Raw genomic sequence first — 21609 nt, 5'->3', positions numbered from 1 at the left:
GATTTTGTGTTTATTATATTATTGATAATAAAGCGCTACAATAAAGATTTTTAATAAATAGTTCTAGTCATCAAAATTAATAATTCGAAAGGGAAGGTGAAGTTTTTTTTTTCGATACGAACATTCAATCTTCTTCAACTTCGATTTTAATGTCATTTTCAAGTAATGATACTTTTCGAGAATAAGCTAATCAGTTTCTACATATGGCAACGCTGCTGCTTATAGTACGTTTGTTGTGATTTGATGATTAGTTTTTTCGCTTTTAAACTGTGTTATATTCTGCTGATCGTTTCAATCTTTCGTTAATTGGCTTGTTTATCAACTACGTTTGATCTGTAAAGTGGAGTACTGAAGATTATCGGTGTCCGTGTCGCATATTTCACTTATTGATTCCTCGCATCTAAAAATCAGCCATACTACATTGTGACCGCCTACAATAGGCTGAAGCTGTGATCACATCCAACGCTGCGAAAAAGTTTGCAAACACCAGCAATGGAAAATAAAAAACAGTGCGGCGCCTGTGAATTGGTGATCAACGATCTAGAGCCTTTACGCTGCGGGTTCTGCGAAACATTGTTTCACATCAGCCAGCAGTGCTGTGGCATTAATCTTCGACCGTGCAGAGATATATTTGCGCAAGGCAAAGTTTTGTTTATCTGCCCCGAATGCAGGAGTTTGCTGAACGGAAGAAGCATCCGTGCCTACATGGCCGATTTAGATTCTTCCCAATCGAACAGCACAAACGGCTTTGCCACGCAATTACAACAACTATCTGGCCTGGTTGAAGCGTTAAGCAAAAAAGTGGACAACATTTCTTCTGCCTCGACACAAAACAAATATTCTGCTGCTTCGCCTTTGCTCGGTGTACCAAGTGAGAGTGGAACAGGAGTTTGGCCGAGATTGAGTGCAAAACGTCGTCGCGGTGATTATGACCAATCCACTCGTCCAGCTTCCAATAAAGGCACAAAGGCAATTGATTTTGAAAATCTTTCGGTGCCTTTTATCATGCCTGCTGCTCCGAAACCAGTGTTCTGGCTTTATTTGTCTGGATTTCAACCATTGATATCCGATGATGATGTCGAAAAAATCGTTTCTCGCTGTTTGGACATAAATGACCCAATAAATGTAACTCGTCTTGTGCCAAAAGGAAAGGATGTTTCACAAATGACTTTCCTGTCTTTTAAAATTGGTCTTGATCCGTCGATAAAACAACAGGCCCTCAACGCTGAAATTTGGCCAGCTGGTTTAATGTTTAGGGAGTTTATGGACCAGCCAAAAAACCCGATACGGCCGATGAACATTGCGACCCGGCAATAACATTTGCCGAAACACCTTGCGTAAACCTCTGTAACGACAATTCAAATAAATTGCGATGTAACGTGGACGGCAGGAACCAACTGGTTCCTGCCAAAGGCGAGTATTTAATGAATTTTGAACTCCCCCCCGCACTCAATGACTGTACCTTGCAGCGCAGCAGCGATTGTGTGGACGGGCACATCTGGACCTTCTACCAAAATGTACGCGGCTTGAGAACTAAGGTTAACGACCTGCTTCTAGCAGCGACTGACTGCAACTATGACGTGATCATCATGACCGAGACTGGATTAGACAATAGCATTACCTCGCAGCTACTTTTTGGTGCAGGCTTCAATGTTTTTCGTTGTGATCGGAGCCCAGCCAACAGCAACAAAGTTCGCTTCGGTGGCGTTTTGATCGCTATTGCGCAACAATATGCCAGCCGTGAAGTACCACTATCATGCGGACAAAGTTTGGAACAAGTTTGTGTCTCTGCGACAATTAAGGGAAAGAAGTTTTATTTGTGCGCAATTTACATTCCACCGGACAAAAGCCAAGACGTGAGTGTAATCAATAGGTATATTTCCTCAATGCATGAGCTTTGCGAAAAATGTCTTCCTAATGACGCTGTTTTGGTGTGTGGAGATTTTAATCAACCACGAATGCGTTGGAGCCTTATTGAGGATTGTGTTCAATGCGATTCTCTTCGACTACCGGCAGCTAGCAGCACTCTTTTGGATGGAATGGATTATTTGTGCCTCCACCAAAGAAACCTAATCTGCAACTCGCTCAATCGCACTCTTGATTTAGTTTTTTGTACGCCCAATTGCGAAACCGTTGTTCATAACTGCTCCGTTCCGCTTCTACCCGTTGACTCACATCATCCCCCGCTCGAGATAATTCTTCCAATACCAGCAGTATGTGAAGAATCAGTTGAAAGTCGAAATGAGCGGCCTTTGAACTTCCGTAAAATAGATTTTGCGGCTCTTTCACAATATTTGACCACCATTGACTGGAATGCGATTTTACCGAATGATGTTGATGAAATGGCAGAATCGTTCTGCTCTATATTGAACAATTGGCTGACTGCGAACGTTCCGCGAATCCGTCCCCCGAGATCACCCGCCTGGGGCACTCACCGTTTAAGTGAATTAAAACGTACGCGCAATACTTGTCAACGGAATTTACGGCGTTTCAGAAATCCTGGCAATCATAAGAAGTTTCAATTGGCTAGTAAAGCATATCGACTTATGAATTCCTGTCTCTACAAATCATACGTACTAAGAGTACAGATAAGCTTAACGAGAAATCCACGTGATTTTTGGCGTTTTATTGATTCCAAGCGAAAATGTCCTGTGATACCAAAGAATGTCTATTTCAATGAGACCACATCAGCTGATGTTACGCATTCTTGCCAGTTGTTTGCTGAGCATTTTGCATCAGTCTTCTCAAAGAATCCTGCTTCAAGAACGGAGATAAGTGACGCCATCCGCGATGTTCCTGTTGACTTAATCGATCTCAACGCATTTGCTGTGGATGTAGAAACGGTTTTGACTGCAGCGAAAAAATTAAAACGATCGTTCGCTCCTGGTCCTGATGGTCTGCCAGCTGTTGTGATATGCCGGTGTATTGCCTCTTTAGCGCTACCATTGAGTATTATTTTCAACCGTTCGTTCCAGCAGATGAAATTCCCTCGCATCTGGAAGCAGTCTTTTATGACTCCTGTTTTTAAACGTGGTGATCGTTACAATGTGATTAATTATCGAGGGATCACGAGCCTATCCGCAGCCTCAAAACTTTTGGAAATTATAGTGCGTGAAACTATGCTCGATGTCACGAAAAGCTATATCTCAATTGACCAACACGGCTTTATGCCTGGTAGATCGGTTACAACGAATTTGATGAAATTTACGTCAGAATGTATAATTAATATGGAGAAAAAAACGCAAGTCGATGCTATATATACAGATTTAAAGGCAGCTTTTGACAAAATTGACCATCAAATACTGCTGAACAAGTTGTCTCGGCTTGGGTTTTCTACTCAATTGGTGTCCTGGCTAGAATCATACTTAACGAATCGTGAACTTCGGGTACGGATTAATGGTTGCGTATCGAGGGCATTTACAAACAATTCCGGTGTCCCACAAGGTAGTAATCTTGGTCCGCTACTATTCATTCTATTCTTCAATGATGCTGCTTTGATTTTGAATAGAGGTTGTTTTAAATTGGTGTATGCTGACGATTTGAAGTTATATGCTGTTATACAAACGCAGGAGGACTGTCGCCGTTTACAAACCTGTCTAAGTTTGTTTGTTGATTGGTGCCACAGAAACAAGTTGATTGTTAGTGTGGAGAAATGTCAAGTCATCTCGTTCCATCGTAAATCACAACCAATTATCCATGATTATCATATTGACGGCATGACGCTCACCAGAGTAACCGAAGTGACTGATTTGGGTATCCTGTTGGACTCGAAAATGACATTTGATTTGCACCGCTCAGGGTTGATTTCTAAAGCAACAAGACAGTTGGGATTTGTATCCAAGGTGGCTAAGGACTTTTCTGAGCCGCATTGTTGGAAGGCATTGTACTGTGCAATTGTACGACCGATTTTAGAAAATGCTAGTATTGTATGGAACCCCTACCAGATCACGTGGAATCTTAGGATAGAACGGGTTCAAAAACGGTTTATTCGTTTGGCACTGCGGAACTTACCATGGAGAAACCCCGACAACTTGCCACCATACCCTGATAGATGCCGACTACTGGGCTTAGACACTCTGGAACGCCGAAGAAAAATACAACAATGTTTGTTCATCGCTAAGCTACTAAATGGAGAATTAGATGCCCCGGCACTGCTCCAAATGGTAAATTTTCGTGTCCCGAACAGAAATCTCCGAAACGCAACATTACTGCAACCTGTTTTTCACCGCACTTTGTTCGGAAAAAATGAACCATTCACAGCGTGTGTTCGTGGCTTTACCGCTGTTGAAGACCACTTCCAGTTTGACGAACCAACCCGATATTTTATAAGTAGACTCAAAACTGTGATTAGTTAGTAATTTATTCATTAAGACTATTTATTGTCAGATGGATTATTCAAATACAAATACAAATACAAATACATGCGCCCTTTAAAACATGAAAATTAGGAAAAGACGAATAAAAAAATACTAGTTCTCCACTACATTCTTGTGCTCTCTACTATCTGCAGGATACGATAATGGAATAAAAATGCTTGGGAAGCACACATTTTTTTTTGTGTTTTTAGCAAAAGTGACGTTTAATGACTTTACGGTCTTTTTCTGTGACGTTTTGATAAAAGCACGAATCAAATTATAAAATTAGGATTTGCATTTTCCTAATATAACGATAACAACTGAAATCGTTCCATATTATCGATTGCAACGACAGTGAAAAATTTTTCATTGAAAAAAAGAAAAATACTACCTATACCATTCTTAAACCGAGAAAGCGGGAAAGAATGCATTTCATCATTTTCAGACTGTCTTTTTATCCTACACTAAACGTTTCTTTCTGGGATCACCATTTTCAGTAATTTTTTATTGTTGGTTTCTGTATGATTTTTGTTAGCATCATAATTAGTTTATATTGATGGTTTGAGGAAAAAAGCAATTGTTTGTTGCCTTTATTACTAACCATTTTCTTCTGACATCCTGTCAATCCTAATCGCATTTTTTGTTAGTTGTGACAGTTGAACTAACAAAAATACGAACGTGAGGGTACAAAATCAAAAATCATACGTAATATTTTATAAGTGGTAATTAGAAGCAGTGTTTTACTTTGCTGATTTCGTGCTCTAAATTAGGAGCGTTCTAATATTTGATTTTAATAATATGCTTAATTTAGAAACGTTTCTATGTTTTTTTGCAACAGCGTATTATACTTCACAAAAATCAAATGTGAGGACGCTTTCAGTATAGTGCACGAAGTCAGCATATTTAAAGAATGTGCAATGCAAAGCTAGATAAAAAAAAATAGTATTCACAGATTTATTTTTATTTATTACAGATTTTAACGTAGATCTACGTCTCTGAGAAAGTTAGGGGTGTAAATTAAAAATCTACAAACAGAGGGAGGAATGTGTCCAACTTCAATTTAGTTTTTAATATATTTTCTTCGTTCTTGCTGCAAATGCAGAAATTCGTAATTTGATTACTGTTACATTGTTGAAACACAGATTTCGATCTCTGCGTGGCACGGTTGACAGAAGTGTAAAATCGAATTTAACAACAAATTGTCCTTTTGAGGACAAATTAAATACGTCATAATATAACATTTTCTCGTTCATTAGTTAAACGTCATGAAAAATATTGGAACGTCTTCAACAATAAGGTTAAAATCTGGTTGGTTGTTTGATGGTCGTTTTACCCAACACGGTCGACAGAATTATATACCTGGTAGGGTGGGGCAAAGTGATCGATTTTCCAGAACCAACTTTTTTTTTGTTCCGTTCGGGGCCACAAATAATCCTATACTTACCGGAAATCGATTGGTTTTGTCTCCGCTTGGTGCATTGCATCTCAATTTTGTATGGAAATTTGCATGGGAAAACCTACTTTTTCGCATTTCTCTCTCTAGAGAGCTCAGTGATGCTTTATTGATGCACTACACTACGTTCAAGTATAGTATTTAACCGTTATGTACTCGGCAGGGTACCCGGGTACCCACAAAATGAAATGCGTCTTGCTTATTCATTTCCTGACGGATTTTCGATCTTGGCCTATCAAAAGATTAGAAAATCTGTCTACTTTCAGAATCTGGGATCGACATGAACCTGTAACCACATCTGGTTCCTGTAAATCCGGATCTACGGGAGCATGTTCCGGTGAGACAAATTAGTACAATTGTCAATAAAACCGAACAACATTGGTATCAAAATTCTTGAAATCACTCCAGGAATCGATCTACATCCATTTCGAGTCCAACTGGTGAGTTGTCCTCGAAATGGTCTTACCGGAGCAGATTCCCGTGGGGCCCTAAATGGCCACCAACATGATTGGATAGAAACCCTAGCAATATGCATATCAAAATTCCTGAAATCACTCCAGGAATCGATTTACATCCATTTAGAGTCCAACTGATGAGTTGTCCTCAAAATGGTCACACCGGAGCAGATTCCCGTGGCGCCCTATATCGTCCCCTTGATGCTAGCACTAGATAACTCGAAAATTGACGTTTCGAGAAAAACGAATTAGAAAATTTGACGTATTGTGGTGATGATGATTCAAATGCAATCATTAAAGGTTCAGATTTTATGAAAAGCATCCATATCGTTTCAAGCCCGTTATAGCAACGTAAAAATCAACAAAAAACCGAGTTATTTGATTTTACTACAAAATATGCTTGTTTTTCGTTGAGATATCTAGTTTTTTGAGAGATGAATAACACTTTTTCTTGTAATCGTGTTTCAACGAGTTTTGGATATGTTATAGAGCTCGACGCGATAAATATGATGGCATACTTAACTCAAAATCGACAAATTTCGAGTTATCTAGTTCTAGCATTAAGGGGACGATATGGCCACCAACATGCTCCGGTACGACCATTTCGAGGACAACCCATCAGTTGGGCTGATGTCCCATCATTGGACTGAGTGATTACAAGAATTTTGATATGCATATTGCTAGGGTTTCTATCCACTCATGTTGGTGGCCATATAGGGCCCCACAAGAATCTGCTCCAGAGTGGTCATTTCAAGGATAACTCGGAAAATAGACTCAGAATTTATAGAAGTCAACTTCTGGAGTGATTTCATGAATTCCGATACCGATATTGTTTGGTTTTATTGCCAATTGTTAAAATTTGTCTCGTATCTTGAACCTGGCCCCGGAGATCCGGATTTGCAGGAACCATATAGGGACCAATGGCTCTTTAGGTCCCGTATACTAAAAATAGACAAATTTTCCAATCTTTTGACGGGTCAAGATTGAAAATCGGTCAAGAATTAAAGAAGTAAGAAGCATTTCATTTTGGTGTGTACCCGGGTACCCTTCCTGGTTGCCTGGTACCCTGGTTAAGATGCCTTACAACTTTGCCAAAAACACTGAAGAGCCTGGATGTTTCTATAAAAAGCTAAAGCTGTTCAAAGTTAAGTATGTCGAATTCAATGCTGAAAATCTGTTTTTCTGCCAACACTACCAGTGCACACTGGACCAGAAATGGAATCTAGCGGAACGAAATTAATAGCGCTCTTAGGGTTTGACCAATCGGTTTCCGATCTTCTACAAAGTTTCTTGGTATAGTTAGGGCTTCATTTTGGATGCTTGAATTGGTTCGGAATTTAGCCGCAAAAATGGCGTTGCGATGCTAACTTCTTTCCCTTACAGGCTAGAGCTTTGCGGTATTCCACAAAGTTGTAGATCTCTAAATTACTCGAAACTTTACAGAATATACAAAATTTTTAACTCTCCAAGTTTCAGAGAACTACGAGTTTTTATAAATTTTGTCTGAATTTCACGTTTTATTGTGATAATTTTATGAGTTCACTCGAATTAATTTCTTACAAATTTTTCCTCGATAGAAATTGAATAAATACGTCATTTTCTTCCGAGTACAGAAGTTTTCGAAGTACACTAAATTCGCTTTTTACGCGGGGGATACGTGCCGCGTAAAAAATAACCGCGTAAAAATTCGCTTGTTTTGTGATATTTCAGTTTGAATATAACTATAGGTTTCATATAAAAATAAAATTTCTATGTATTTATTGCATGGAATACACGATCCAGTACTTTGATACTCTATCCAACCTAAGCTACGGAACAAACCAAGTAACATTTGATCCAATAGCAACGGATCTACTCTCAATAAACCTAGCTTTACTAATGAAAACTCGACGCATACTTAAACCGAAAACGTATGCTGATTCAGAAAATTGCATATTCTTTAGTGATTTTAATGTTTCGAATCACAAAACTATTACAAGAAACGTGAAACTCAAACAAATTCTTCAAAAACTCGTAAATTTCCAAAAAAAATTACGAGGCAGAAATTTTGTTTCTGCTACGAAGTTACATATAATTTTCAAATCTAAAACTTTGTCGAAAACTGCAGAGCTCTAGCGTGTAAGAATAAAAAGTTGGTGTCGAAGCGCCATCTCTGCGACCAAATCGCGAACTAAGCTGAGCGTCAAGTTGAAGTTCTTATTATACTGAGAAACTTTTCGGAAGACTGCACATAGGTTGGATAGAGTATCAAAGTACTGGACCGTGTATTCCATGCAATTGATACATAGAAATTTTTTTTTTATATGAAACCTATGGTTATATTCGAACTGAAATATCACAAAAACACAAAAAAAAACAGTTCTTTTGAATTTTAAAAAATGAAGATTTTTTGATGGACAATTTCTAGAAAAAATCATGGTTTGCTAATAATTGCTCCCCTCTGAGATATCTACTTCGCAAAATTATGTATTTTTTTTTAAATTTTGTGTAATATTTCCAGTTAAGTACTTCAAAAAATTCTGTACTCTGGAGAAAACGACGTAATTATTCAATTTCTATCGAGAGAAAATTTGTGAGAAATTGATTCGAGTGAACTCATAAAATTATCACAATAAAACGTGAAATTCAGACAAAATTTAATAAAAACTCGTAGATCTCTGAAACTTAAAGAGTTAGAAATTTTGTATATTCTGTAAAGTTTCGAGTAAGTTAGAGATCTACAACTTTGTCGAATACCGCAAAGCTCTAGCGTGTAAGGGAAAGAAGTTGGCATCGCAGCGCCACTTTTGCGGCTAAATTCCGAACTGATTCAAACAGCCTAAATGAAGCCCTAACTATACCAAGAAACTTTGTGGAAGATCGGAAACCGATTGGTCAAACCCTGAGAGCGCTATTATTTTCGTTCCGCTAGATTCCATTTCTGGCCCAGTGTGCAGTGTAGGTACCGGCGTCAGTAGGAGATGAATTTATCATAGTCAACTTAGAAAATCTATAGCATTTTTAGGGACATCCTAGCTCTTTAGTGTTTTCGGAAAAGTTGTTAAGAATCAAAAAACCTACATTTTGAAGTCATAAAACGTATGGTTTAAGCCATTTTGAGCTCTCAAGAACGGAAAATGCAAAAAGTAGATTTTCTAATACAAATTTTAAATGCAATGCGCCAGGTGGAGACATATTAAGCGACTCTTCAAAAATAAAGGATTGTTTCTGGCCCCAAAAAGAACAAAAAAACTTGGTTCTGGCATTATGCTATCCAGTTTCATTTTTTCCATATTACGGCGCCCCACTCTAATATCTAGTATGCCGGGAATGCACTATTTGAACTATATAAGAGCCTGCTTCTGCTAAAACCAATCATTTTACTAGTGGATGGTCACTAGGACGGCCGTAACTAAGTAGCAGTGGATGGCAGCAGTAGCGGCCGCGGGTAACAGCAGCAGTAGTTGAAGCAGCGCACAGTGGTCTAAACTCGAAAAATCGTGATCGTTTTAGATTTGACTGTAAAATATTGATTTTTTGTAACCAGTGTCTTCAGCAAGTTTATTCCATATAACAAGGCCTTTCTTTTGGCGTTTTCGGTTTTTGATCAATCCCCCTAGTAGTTAGATATAAAAAATATTTTTTCTAATTTTCAAAATACCAGATTGCTTTCTTCAGCAAAGTTGTAGGAAAATCTCTAAGAAAAAGAATTGCTGAACACTGTAATCTTCTATCTGTACGTCTGATATGACGAAATAGAGTTTTACGAGAAACACTCCTAAAAATTAGTTTTTTGTCCATAACGATTTCTGTAATCGTCGAAACAATTCAAAATGTTCTAAGATCTTGCTCATTTTGCTAAACCTCTCATTTTTGGGAAATATATTGGTCGATATTTTTATTTGTTGTAATAGAGGGTAGGCGCAGCCTTAGATCAGATAAAAAAAAGGAAGAAGAGGAAGATAAAGCCCAGAAAGGACAACTTTACGGCACAGGGGTAGCTGACTGAAGGTTAAAAAATTGGTAGGGGCTTAACTGTTGCGATTCTTAAGATTTATAGCACTTTGAAACTTTAAACGCGTTTTTCTCAAAACCATGTTTTCGAAACTGGCGAGCAGTAGAACTGAAAAGGTTTACTTGAAATTTTGGATGTAGCTTCTTCATTAGAATATCTAGTGAAGTACACACGATTTAAGCGATTGTTTAACAACAACTAAAGTTATAAACAATCAAAGTCGATTTTTTTGTCGAAACAGAACCTTTTTTTTAAATCGTTGCCATTTTGCGAAGAAAAAATAATCATGTGTACTTCACTAGCGACACTTATGTAGATAATGAAAAAAAAATTGTTTTGGTTATAGGTGGAGTTGAGCACGACTTCTACTGCTCGCCGCGTAACAACTTTAGAAAAATCGCTGCACAGCCGCCATTTTGTAACAAAAATAGCAATAAAAATATTTTTTCTATTTTGCAAGAGTTGCTCAATTCAATGATATATTATATATATACCTTACATCTAAAATGTCCTGTAAAAAATTCATGAAAAACACCTTGTTTTTTTGAGCATTTGGTAGATATTACTCCTTAAAAACCGTGCAAAACAACAAGTTAGTTGAAAAACTAAAATAAACGACCAAAAAAACCGTCTAAAAACCATATAAAAAGACCTTACAGAGTAACATTTGCTATCGCCAAAGGAATTGTATCCGTGAGCATTTTTTCGACCTCACAGTCTTTATAGCGATATATGATGTATAATACTGCGAGGCCGAAAAAAACACTCGCGGACTTAGTTAAAGAGTTAATATTTACATGTACCAGTAGCGGTAGTGAAGGTAGCAGCGTCAGCAGTAAGTGCACAGGCACTTTCTCTAGTAGAAAAGCTACCTTTGTGCGGTAGCGGACAGCATCAGCGGTGGTGCGTTGGCCGCCATTTCCTCCAGTGAAAAGCTCTGCCGTATTTTAGCGACTCGCGAACGTTTTTGGGATGACGTGCCTAGTTTGCAGTGTGAAAACAACCTTCCACTTTGTTACCCGAGTGCCTCATTGAGATTTGGTAATAATATTAAGCTTGCTCTCTTTCTATTAAACAAATGATTCGTTCCCTGCATCATACTCAAGAGCCTTGGTGCTACATTCTGTATCGGAGCTCGACCTTCTGTTTATTATACACAGACTTCGCAGCCAACTGTTAAGTGTACAGGACAATTGCGGGACTAGCGCTATGATCCTACTGACACTAACAGTCTTCTCCCGAGTCGAGACTCGAGCCTACGACTAGCTGGAAGAGTTCATCATACTCAAACCCACCATAATTTCCGCTGTCGAGGTAGCGCCGAAAACTGAAACTTTTTAACACAACCTAAAAAAATGAATAAGGGTGTTAATAATTTCTTGTTTTGCGCTAGAATTAAAAGTGAAATGTTACTTTCTGCACTCCTGAACATTGTTGTTAGTCTCGCTCGTAAGCAGCATACAACACCTCATGTGAGGTTCTCGGTGTCGCCGCTTTCACACAGTATAGAATTCTCCCGTCTACTCTTTTCGTGTGTACTCGTGTATACCTACTCCCCAACTCGCGAGAACGACCAGCCGAAGACATGATATAAGATGCTTTGCGATGGTTTCAGAGGGAAAAAAATGATAGGGTATCGGACTACTTCGGTAACGGTTTGCTTCGGCCGATTTTGCATTAGACTGCTGTAAAAAACTTACCGAAGCAGTCCGATACCCTACACGTTGCCCCACTGTCGGCTGTCGGTGCATGTCGGGTTGGAAGGATTTTCGTTTTCGAGCACAGTTTTTCAAGCACTCCTCCTAGTCGAGCAATTTTAATCGAGTACTCCTACTCACTAGCAGGAACTTGCGTACTCTTTTACGGTAGCTGAGAAGCAATACGAAAGAGTTTGATCGTGTCGGTGCGTGCTTGCTGCCACTCAGGGGAATGCATGAAGAAGAAAGAGTATCTTCAAAACGTGTGTGTAAAAGACTTGAGAAGCGTAGCATATGTCTCGTTCGCAAGCAGAGAGGAGAAGAAAGGTTCTGCTTCTCGCTCGATTTGCAACGCTGCTCCTGAAACTTGTTTGCGCCGCATAGTGTTTGTACTGTTCCTGCTCAGAGATGTCGTATTTATAAATGCAACTTGAAATTCAGTATCACTAAAAAGCCTTCAATGCCCTAAATTAAAAAAATATCATTTTTTTAAATGTATCAAACAACTTTATGTAGTTCTACGTCAACCTTACGGTTGTGGTTTTGCATACAACTCTTCTGTTATTTTAGTTATAATTATACCCCGGATTTTCAAACATAATTCTGAGTTCTATGAATTCTATGACATCTATGAATTCTATGAATTCTATGAATTCTATGAATTCTATGAATTCTATGAATTCTATGAATTCTATGAATTCTATGAATTCTATGAATTCTTTGAATTCTATGAATTCTATGAATTCTATGAATTCTATGAATTCTATGAATTCTATGAATTCTATGAATTCTATGAATTGTATGAATTCTATGAATTCCATGAATTCTATGAATACTGTTAATTCTATGAATTCTATGAATCCTTTGAATTCTATGAATTCCATAAATTCTATGAGTTTTATGAATTCTATGAATTTTATGAATTCTATGAATTCTATGAATTCTATAAATTCTATGAATTCTATTAATTCTATGAATACTATGAATTCTATGAATTATTTGAATTCTATGAATTCTATGAATTCTATAAATTCTATGAATTCTGTGAATCTTATGAATTTCATGAATTTTATGAATTTTTTGAATTCCATGAATTCTATGAATTCTATGAATTCTATGAATTCTATGAATTCTATGAATTCTATGAATTCTATGAATTCTATGAATTCTATTAATTCTATGAATTCTATGAATTCTATGAATTCTATGAATTGTTTGAATTCTATGAATTCCATGAATTCTATGAATACTATTAAATCTATGAATTCTATGAATCCTTTGAATTCTATGAATTCCATAAATTCTATGAATTTTATGAATTCTATGAATTTTATGAATTCTATGAATTCTATGAATTCTATAAATTCTATGAATTCTATTAATTCTATGAATACTATGAATTCTATGAATTATTTGAATTCTATGAATTCTATGAATTCTATGAATTCTATGAATTCTATGAATTCTATGAATTCTATGAATTCTATGAATTCTATGAATTCTATGAATTCTATGAATTCTATGAATTCTATGAATTCTATGAATTCTATGAATTCTATGAATTCTATGAATTCTATGAATTCTATGAATTCTATGAATTCTATGAATTCTATGAATTCTATGAATTCTATGAATTCTATGAATTCTATGAATTCTATGAATTCTATGAATTCTATGAGTTCTATGCATTCTATGAATTCTATGAACTCTATGAATTCTATGAGTTCTATGAATTCTATAAATTAAAGGACTTCTATGAATCCTACATACCAAAATCTTAAAAGAATTTTCAGCAAAAAAACACTGAAAAAATCAGTAAAAGTATTCTTACTCATTATCAGCATTCAGAATTCTGTTTGCCGGAAATCAGCAATTTGCTGGTAATTGCTGAATTTCTAGCAACTCCATCCGTCAAACTGTCAGAACAATCGCCATTTTGTGCGTAAAAAGTGAATAAAGCTATAGAGAAATAAAAATGAGCTTATAAGCGTATGTGGAATTTAAAAATGCCTTGCATGCGCTTAAATAGAATAATTGTGATATAAATAATTTGTTTGATAAGTTAATTTTCAGTCTTTTCTAGGAATTTATGAATATGGGCAATATACTGTAATGCTATTTCTGCTACCAATTAGTGGAAGGTTATGCCGATGGGCTACAAAGACATTTGAAAGTTCATACTGATAATTCAGATTTAAAGTCAGATAACTTTAAAATAAATATTCGCAAGGTAAAACATTTGTTTTAATAAAATAACAAAAAACAAAATAACATTCTGTGTGTTGTCTAACTTTTGCTGAGATACATCAGCAAATTCATGTCAAATGCTCAAATGCTGAGCAGGCAGCAATTTATTCAAACATCTGATTTTCAGCAAAATGGTGTCAATTTGACGTTTCGATTTGCTGATCGTTCCAGCGAGAAAGTTTGCTGATATCATAGCTGATTTTCCAGCATGTAGAATATCAGCAAAATTTTGCTGGTTTCCAGCAATAAAAATTTAGTGTGTACGTATTGTATGAACTCTATGATTTTCTTAATTCTACGAACTCCATGAATTCTATGATTCCTATGAATTCCATGAATTTCATGAATTCTATTAGTGCTATAAATTTTAAGAATTGTATATTTATTTTGAAATCAATGAATTTTATGAATTCAATAAATTCTATACATAAATTCTGTAAATTTTATGGATTCTAGAAATTCTATGAATTCTATGAATAACAGCAAATCCATGCAAAAAAGTGTTACCTAAAACTAATTGTACCTTCGATCAAGCTCAAAGCAGCTACAGTTGGTCTTTATTGAAAAATTTTGGACTCATATATCGATATAATTTACGATTTCGAATCATAATTTCTTCATTTCCTAGCCAACAATTTTAAGACAATATCAAGATAGTTAAGATACAGTATTAATTAACCCACTAATTGTGCCGTGTCAAATAAATGTTGTGTGAATTAAACCACAAGATGGTTTGTAGATTTTTTGAGTAATATTTTAAGACATTTTCGAAACGGTTTTTGACAATTTTGAAAGAGAATGGAATATGAGATATTCGAAGAGATTTTCAAATTTTTCATATTTATGCGCTATTTTGGAAAAGAAAATGGCCACATTTCGAAACATATCTGAGATATTTCTGAAACATTTTGAAGTAGAATACTTCTCTCAGGAAGTTCGGAGACATAGGGATGTGAAATGAAAATCTAAAACCGAAAAAAGTGAAAAATATGTCCAATTTCAAATGCTAATAAATCGGTTAGTATTCGATGGATTTCCTTCGTTTTTGCAGTAATAGATTGATAATTTTCTAAGATTCTTTTCAAAAGAAGATAATTGTAATTTTATTATTCACACTATTGTACTATTGAAAATAGTCAAGCCTTGTCAAAACGAAAAATTCGACCTCTGATTGGTCGTTATATGATTGTTTCCCAAGCACGGTCGACAGAATCATATACCTTGCAATTTAAAACATGCTATTTGGCCTATATAAGAGCCTGTTTCAGCCGAAGCCGCTCATTATAGTTCTAGACAGCGACAACAGCAGTCGTCCTCCCTTAGCAACAGCAGTAACAGTGCAGTGGATACCAGCGATGGCGAAAAACGGCCACAGCTGTGGCGTAGCAATGGATAGCGCACTAGTTGCAGCGGATTCCAGAAACGATAGCAACTGGGCCAGCTAATGCAGGGACAGTGGATACCAATGGCAGCGTATAGCGGCTACAACTGTGGCATGGCTATGGATAGCGAACTAGTTGCAGTTAGGCACTTTAGTGAAATGCAGTCTCTGTGCGATAGTGGGCACTAGTGAATGCATTCAATGAGAAGTTGACTTATTTTGACAACACGTGAGCCGTCTAGTTTTGAGTGTTAAATCAGCATTTCACTGTTTACTTCATCACAACGAATACTTTGTTCGCACTGTCAGTGATAACGCAAAGATGTAATCGGCATCTTATCCGATACTAAATTGAACAACAAATTGTCCTTTCCAGGATGAAATTAAAACCTGATGAATAAATTTTATCTCAAAATTTAAAAATTGTCAAGCCCCAACCATAACAAGTAAATTACTATATTATTGAAAATAGTCAATCCTTGTTGAAGCGCAAAATTCGATTGATCTGATTAGTCAACGTTTATTGACTAGAAAGTGATTGACAGCCGGGTTATCTTTCTTGAAAAAGTATTCTACTTCATCCTTGCGGTCGTGGCTTTGCACACAACCCTCCTGTTTTTTTAATTATTCCTGAGTCATTCTCAAAACATTTTAGATACATTTTCAAAACCGCTTTGAGATTGTTAATTTTTATTGGAACTGTTTTTGCCTAATTGTCGTGGTTATGCAAAGTTCTTTTTGAATAATTTTTTAGACTTTTTATATTTTCAAGGATTTTTCGACCCATTGTGAGACACTTCGTTAATTTTGATACACTTTATAGACATTTTAGAACGTTTTTGAAACATTTTTGAATCAATTCTGTACCACTTTTGAGATGTGTTTTCAAAGTATGACGACTTATTCTCGTGACATTTTCGGTATATTTTCAAGATATATTGGTTTATTTTTCGTTACATTTTTGAAACCAGTCTTTTCGTCTTAAACTTTTCATTGATATCGATACTACTGTTATTTCCTTCTCTTCGTATAGTAAAAAAATGCAAAAAAAACTAAAAGAAGCAAATTGAATACTTTTAAGAATTCACTCTCATAGATTTTTGCATTGTTGATGTATACATATCTGTCAGCTCTTTCTTTGTGTTCTTGTTTTTCATTTTTTGAATTGGATTTCGTTTTTTTTCGTATCAAATTTAACTTTTTTGGCGTTCAGCTAAATCAAAGTTTGTTTGAAAGAAGAATTTTTTGTCCTATATTGACTTTTTCACTGCGACCAGAATCGTTGATCTATTGTAAGATATGCCCGGCTGTCTGCTGTATTCCGCACTTCTATTATTAGCAATACAGCCATTGAGAAGTGGCATGCTTATTATTATTATTGTTTTATCCGTGCTTGTGTGTAATGTGAATTTACCCTTCTTTCGTTTCGTCGTGCGTTCTTCTGGCCAGTTTTATTGATAAGAAGGACTTATTTTTGTTAAGAGGAAGTCACGCAAAGGTATTGTAGAATTCAGCGTGAAGGATAAGTAGGGTGCATGAGAATAAACCCATGCTTAAGCCTTTTTTGACATTAAGAGGTCTGATTCTACAGCGATTCGAACCCATGACCATCCGCTCGACAAAGCAGACTCTGTTACCTTGCGGCTACGCAGCTTCCCTAAGTAAGTAAGAAGAATTTTACTTCAGTCCCATTGTTTTAGCTGGAAATTCACCTTCAATCTGAAACAAAAGCTTCGTTGAAAAGTCCTCTGTTCGTGGTGAAAGCTGGCAGTTGTTAAACGGTGTTTAGAAAATTGTGTCGAGTTTTTTGATTCATTGTTTTTCTTCTCGAAAAAAGACATGTTTGTCAATAATCAATACGGAATATGTTACAAGGCATGAGGCTGTAGCTATTTTCCGATAGTTTAAATTACATGTTAGCATTGAAGGACATTTTTCAATCGGTCTAAAATAATCAAGTTCAATATTTAAGCCTCTCTTGAAAACTGTTAAAATTCCATCAGGTCAACATTCATTAGAGGCAATCAAATCCTCTAGGTTTGTAAAAATATCTGGATTAACACAAATTTTCATTAAGTCAGAGTAGTAGTATCAATATAATTCAAATTTAAATAATTATCATTTTAAAAAATTGCTTGTGAAAATTTTGCGTTAAGCTAACAGATAATTTTCATTACCTACATTTTCATCTTAAATTGTTTTTGATGAAGTTTGGGATCATTTAATTATAATTTATCCATTGCTGAACAAGTTTTTTTTGACGGATCTAAAACAGCTTACAGTTCTAATGTTACACATAGCTAAAGCAACGATTATTCAATTACATTTTTAAATTATTTTGTTCTGCTTTAATTGTCTTTTTTGTTTCTTCAAAGAAGTATAAATATTTTTTTTTTTCATTTTCTTACATGAATAATTAACAAAGGAATCTACAACTCACAATGTTCTTAAATTATCGTCTAACTTAATACGTTTTAATAACAATAACTATAAACAAGATTCTCGTATTTTCTGAATTGCGGATGAAATCTTCATTTACACTGCGGTGATCCAAATTACCATAAATCTTAAGGAATATTCAGGATATCATTTGATGAAATTCCAAATTAATAAAGATACATAGGTTTCAGAAAAAAATTTATTCGAGTTTCTCGCACTTTACATTCATAAGTTTCATTCCAACTCTGTATTGAATATTTTCAATAATTTGGAGTTCAAATCAGGTTCCTATTTACTTTTATTTATTCATTCGCACTCCTAGAAAAGCTGCACTTAAATCTACTTAAATTTAAATTTATCAAGGGCAAACTAATAAAAAATCTTCCGTAAGCTCGTCATACATGTTTCAACCCTCTCTCACCCCCCAAAAGGAAAAAAAAACTGTTACAAAGTGATAAAGCTATAAAGTAGAAACCAATTTAGATTACCTTTTATAACTACTTTGGAAGAGACTATTTTGATACTTGACGGCCGCGGTTAATTAGACCCGTGGCTACTTTCCCTCGGGCTGCCCAACTGCTCGTAACTGAACTGAAAGACAGTTTTGCTTTCTATTTGATGGACGGTTTGAATTAAAGAAATCCTCCGGTTAAGCAAGAAAAGGTGCTTAGATAAACTTAATTAAAATCAAGCCACAAGAGCCGTGTGTGATTAAGTGACCGGAAAGCGGCTTATTTCGGTCAAAACTCGTGACACTTAAAACAGTTTTGATTAGATAAACAGTTCCTTTTGGCACTGTAACTAATGAACATTTTATGCACCACCGCGCCCCGATCCTTCCGCAGGCATTGATTTATCGACGAAGCGGATTAGAATCCACAGCCTTGGCGAAAGCAAAAAAAATCACTAGCTTTACATGCACTTCACTAGATTGAATCATTTTGGGGTAATTTGCTTGCTGCTCTCGTCTCGATTCTAACTCTTGACTTTTTTTCGGAAATATGGCGAACCGAATTGCGGCCCCCACCCCCGTCGCTCACTGATTTTCCGGTGAAGCCATCGCAAACCGACAAAAGCCACGGCGACGCCGCCGCCGCCGGAGAAAGGGTGACTGGCGGTGGTTATTTGAATACGATATGAATTTCATCTCGTTCGATCGTAAAAAAAAGAAGCGTATATGAGTTATACTGTCTTCGTTTCCTTTTTTTCTTGTTGTTGTGAACGCCAACATTCAGTACCAATGCTTAGGGAACGCTGTATTATATTAGAAATTTCTCCGAAGTCAATGTCGCCCCGCGGTCGAAGCTTTGCTGCTGCTCAGAATATGGCAAACCATCAGAAGTAATATTCGAAATTGTTGACTACCATCATCAGAGTGTGATGCGAAAGGCAGCGACAAGAAAATATGGCATTGGATTTTTATGCATATGACTGCAATAAGCAATATTGAAGTTGAATCCTAGCGCTTTCTTGCGTCGATCGTGATTGGTGAAATAGATTGCCTGGTGGGGTTTAGTTGCTGCTTTTAATAAAAAATATGTTGAGTTTAGGCTGTCAATGGTTACTTCTAAGTGTATAGAATTTGATGATTCGATTTCGCTAAAAAAGTTTTAACCAAAATCGAGGCAGTTGTTATTTCGTTACTCTACGAAGAGTAACAAAAAAAATAAATGAATAAGTTTGAAGTTCTATCATCACTCCCAGCCTAACATTGTCTAACTTGTTTTCTCTTAGATTGCAAATTCACTTCTCAAGGGCACATTGCGGCTTCAAAGTGGAACAGCAAATCAGGTTACGAGTTGCCAGGCCAGCATTTACCTCTCGGTTGACCCAGTGAACGATCAATCCGTCGATTGATCGAAAGAATGCCACTCATTGCAAAGTCGACAGTTATTTCTCGAAAACAATCAAACGCGGACTTAGACGGCACTCCATTCGAAGCGTGTGCCAGTTTGTCTCACCTTGTTTGATTGTGAGCTTTTTTTTGTGTTTTGCAATTAGCAGTCAAACTGTTCACCACTCACGAGCAAACACACGGACTGCGCCCAGCAGCGTAAGACCCCTCGTTGTTTTTCGCAAGCGAAAATTAATCAAAACATCAACAAAAGAAACGAAACAAAGCAATAGTGGAATCAAATTAGGTCATGTTATGGATGGAAAAAATGATTGCACAGCAAATGCAATTCCTAGCTTGGTACCGGCGTGACACAGCCAAGACCCAGACCTGCATTCATACGAAAGTTGCAGTGAATCGAGCAGCAGCAAAAAAAAAATTTTAGCTGAGTGGACATTTTGTCCACTGGAATGGTGCGTCGAGTTTGCTTTTATTTTTTCTCCACCAAGTTTATTTACGGAAGGGTTCATTTGTTTACACTCTGCTCGTACCTGTTTGTAGTCGAACGAATTCCAAATTGCAGCATGTTTTGGAAAGTTGCGTAACTTGGTTTTCCGCTGCTGCGTGCTTTGTAACGTCACGTGAAAAGATGCTCTACTTAGCATTTCCGAACTGTTTGGCCAGATTTATCTCCCATGAGCAAAGTTTCTTAGCAACGTCGCTACTAAAATCCGACCCCTCTTTAAAGTGTTTCTCATTGAAAAATACTTCGCCACGCTAAGGAAAGGGTTAAAATCCCGCCAGGCAATCGAAGACCATTCCACCAAGGATTGCAGTTTATCGCGGTGCTACCCTCGCTCTGTCTGAGGCGCATAACCCGTTTTGCATAAATTAATCGATTGATATGGATTGCGTCCGAGCCTGTATTGGTGTCTGTCTATTTATCGCAATAAGGGAGAAAAGGAAGCGCGCATTGTTTGATCACAAACATCAGAGATCGTTCGTGAAATAAAATTTGAATACCGTTCGTCGTAAGAAAAAGGGGGCAGTTTTTTATCGCCCAAACTCAATCCTTTCCTGTAATTTTTCCCGTTGGTCATGCGATTTATCCGGCAGCGGCAGCAGCAGCTGGGAAGCTAGGAGTGCAATTAGAGAATTCGAAAGCACCAGGGGAAGAACGGGACACACTCGGGAGGGATTAGATTAATGGTGACAGAAATTCGTTTCGATACCGAAATCAATTATAATTTCTGTTCCGTCATAAATCGCTGGACGACACGCCGCTCGTTGCTGCTGCTGCTGCTGGACCGAACCGGGAAAAAGGGTTGGACCGATGACAGCAGCTGTGACTAAACGGGAGCGGTCCAACAGCAGTGGCTTGGTTCGTAAAGTGGTCAAGGGATTAGAAGGGATTGGTGGTAGCGGACGGTGGTAGAGATAGCGAAAAAAACCCGCCCGGAAGGATATCCGATCGGATAAAAGGGGTGGAACGGATTCGTCGATTAGCTGCGTGGCCGAGAGGAACAAAACAATAATGCAGCTCGAAAATTGAACGAACGAAATCGTATTCAAAAATTTAAATATATTATTTCATTTCATTGAACACAAATTGTAAATTTGACAGATTTCATAGAACTCACACAGTTCATTTGGTTATATTTTTAAACATAAAATAGCTAGTTGTAGGAACTTTAAATGATTAAGACTTTACATCAGATCAGAAGATTTAAAAAAATAATTAAAGAAATGAAATT

The 21609-nt window shown here is 36.8% G+C and overlaps 1 protein-coding gene across 1 annotated transcript; it reads left to right on the top strand.

The window, feature by feature from the left end:
• The first annotated feature begins 492 nt into the window (after positions 1–492).
• Positions 493–1317, top strand: LOC129729247 (uncharacterized). The gene has a single exon (XM_055687751.1). The coding sequence runs from the start codon at positions 493–495 to the stop codon at positions 1315–1317; it is 825 nt and encodes a 274-aa protein (XP_055543726.1).
• Positions 1318–21609: the final 20292 nt, after the last annotated feature.

This window comes from Wyeomyia smithii, chromosome 3, assembly GCF_029784165.1.
Source record: "Wyeomyia smithii strain HCP4-BCI-WySm-NY-G18 chromosome 3, ASM2978416v1, whole genome shotgun sequence".
In the NCBI taxonomy this organism is placed as follows: domain Eukaryota; kingdom Metazoa; phylum Arthropoda; class Insecta; order Diptera; family Culicidae; genus Wyeomyia; species Wyeomyia smithii.
Note: the sequence above shows the minus strand (reverse complement) of the source record. Positions and strands in the feature narration are given on the sequence as shown.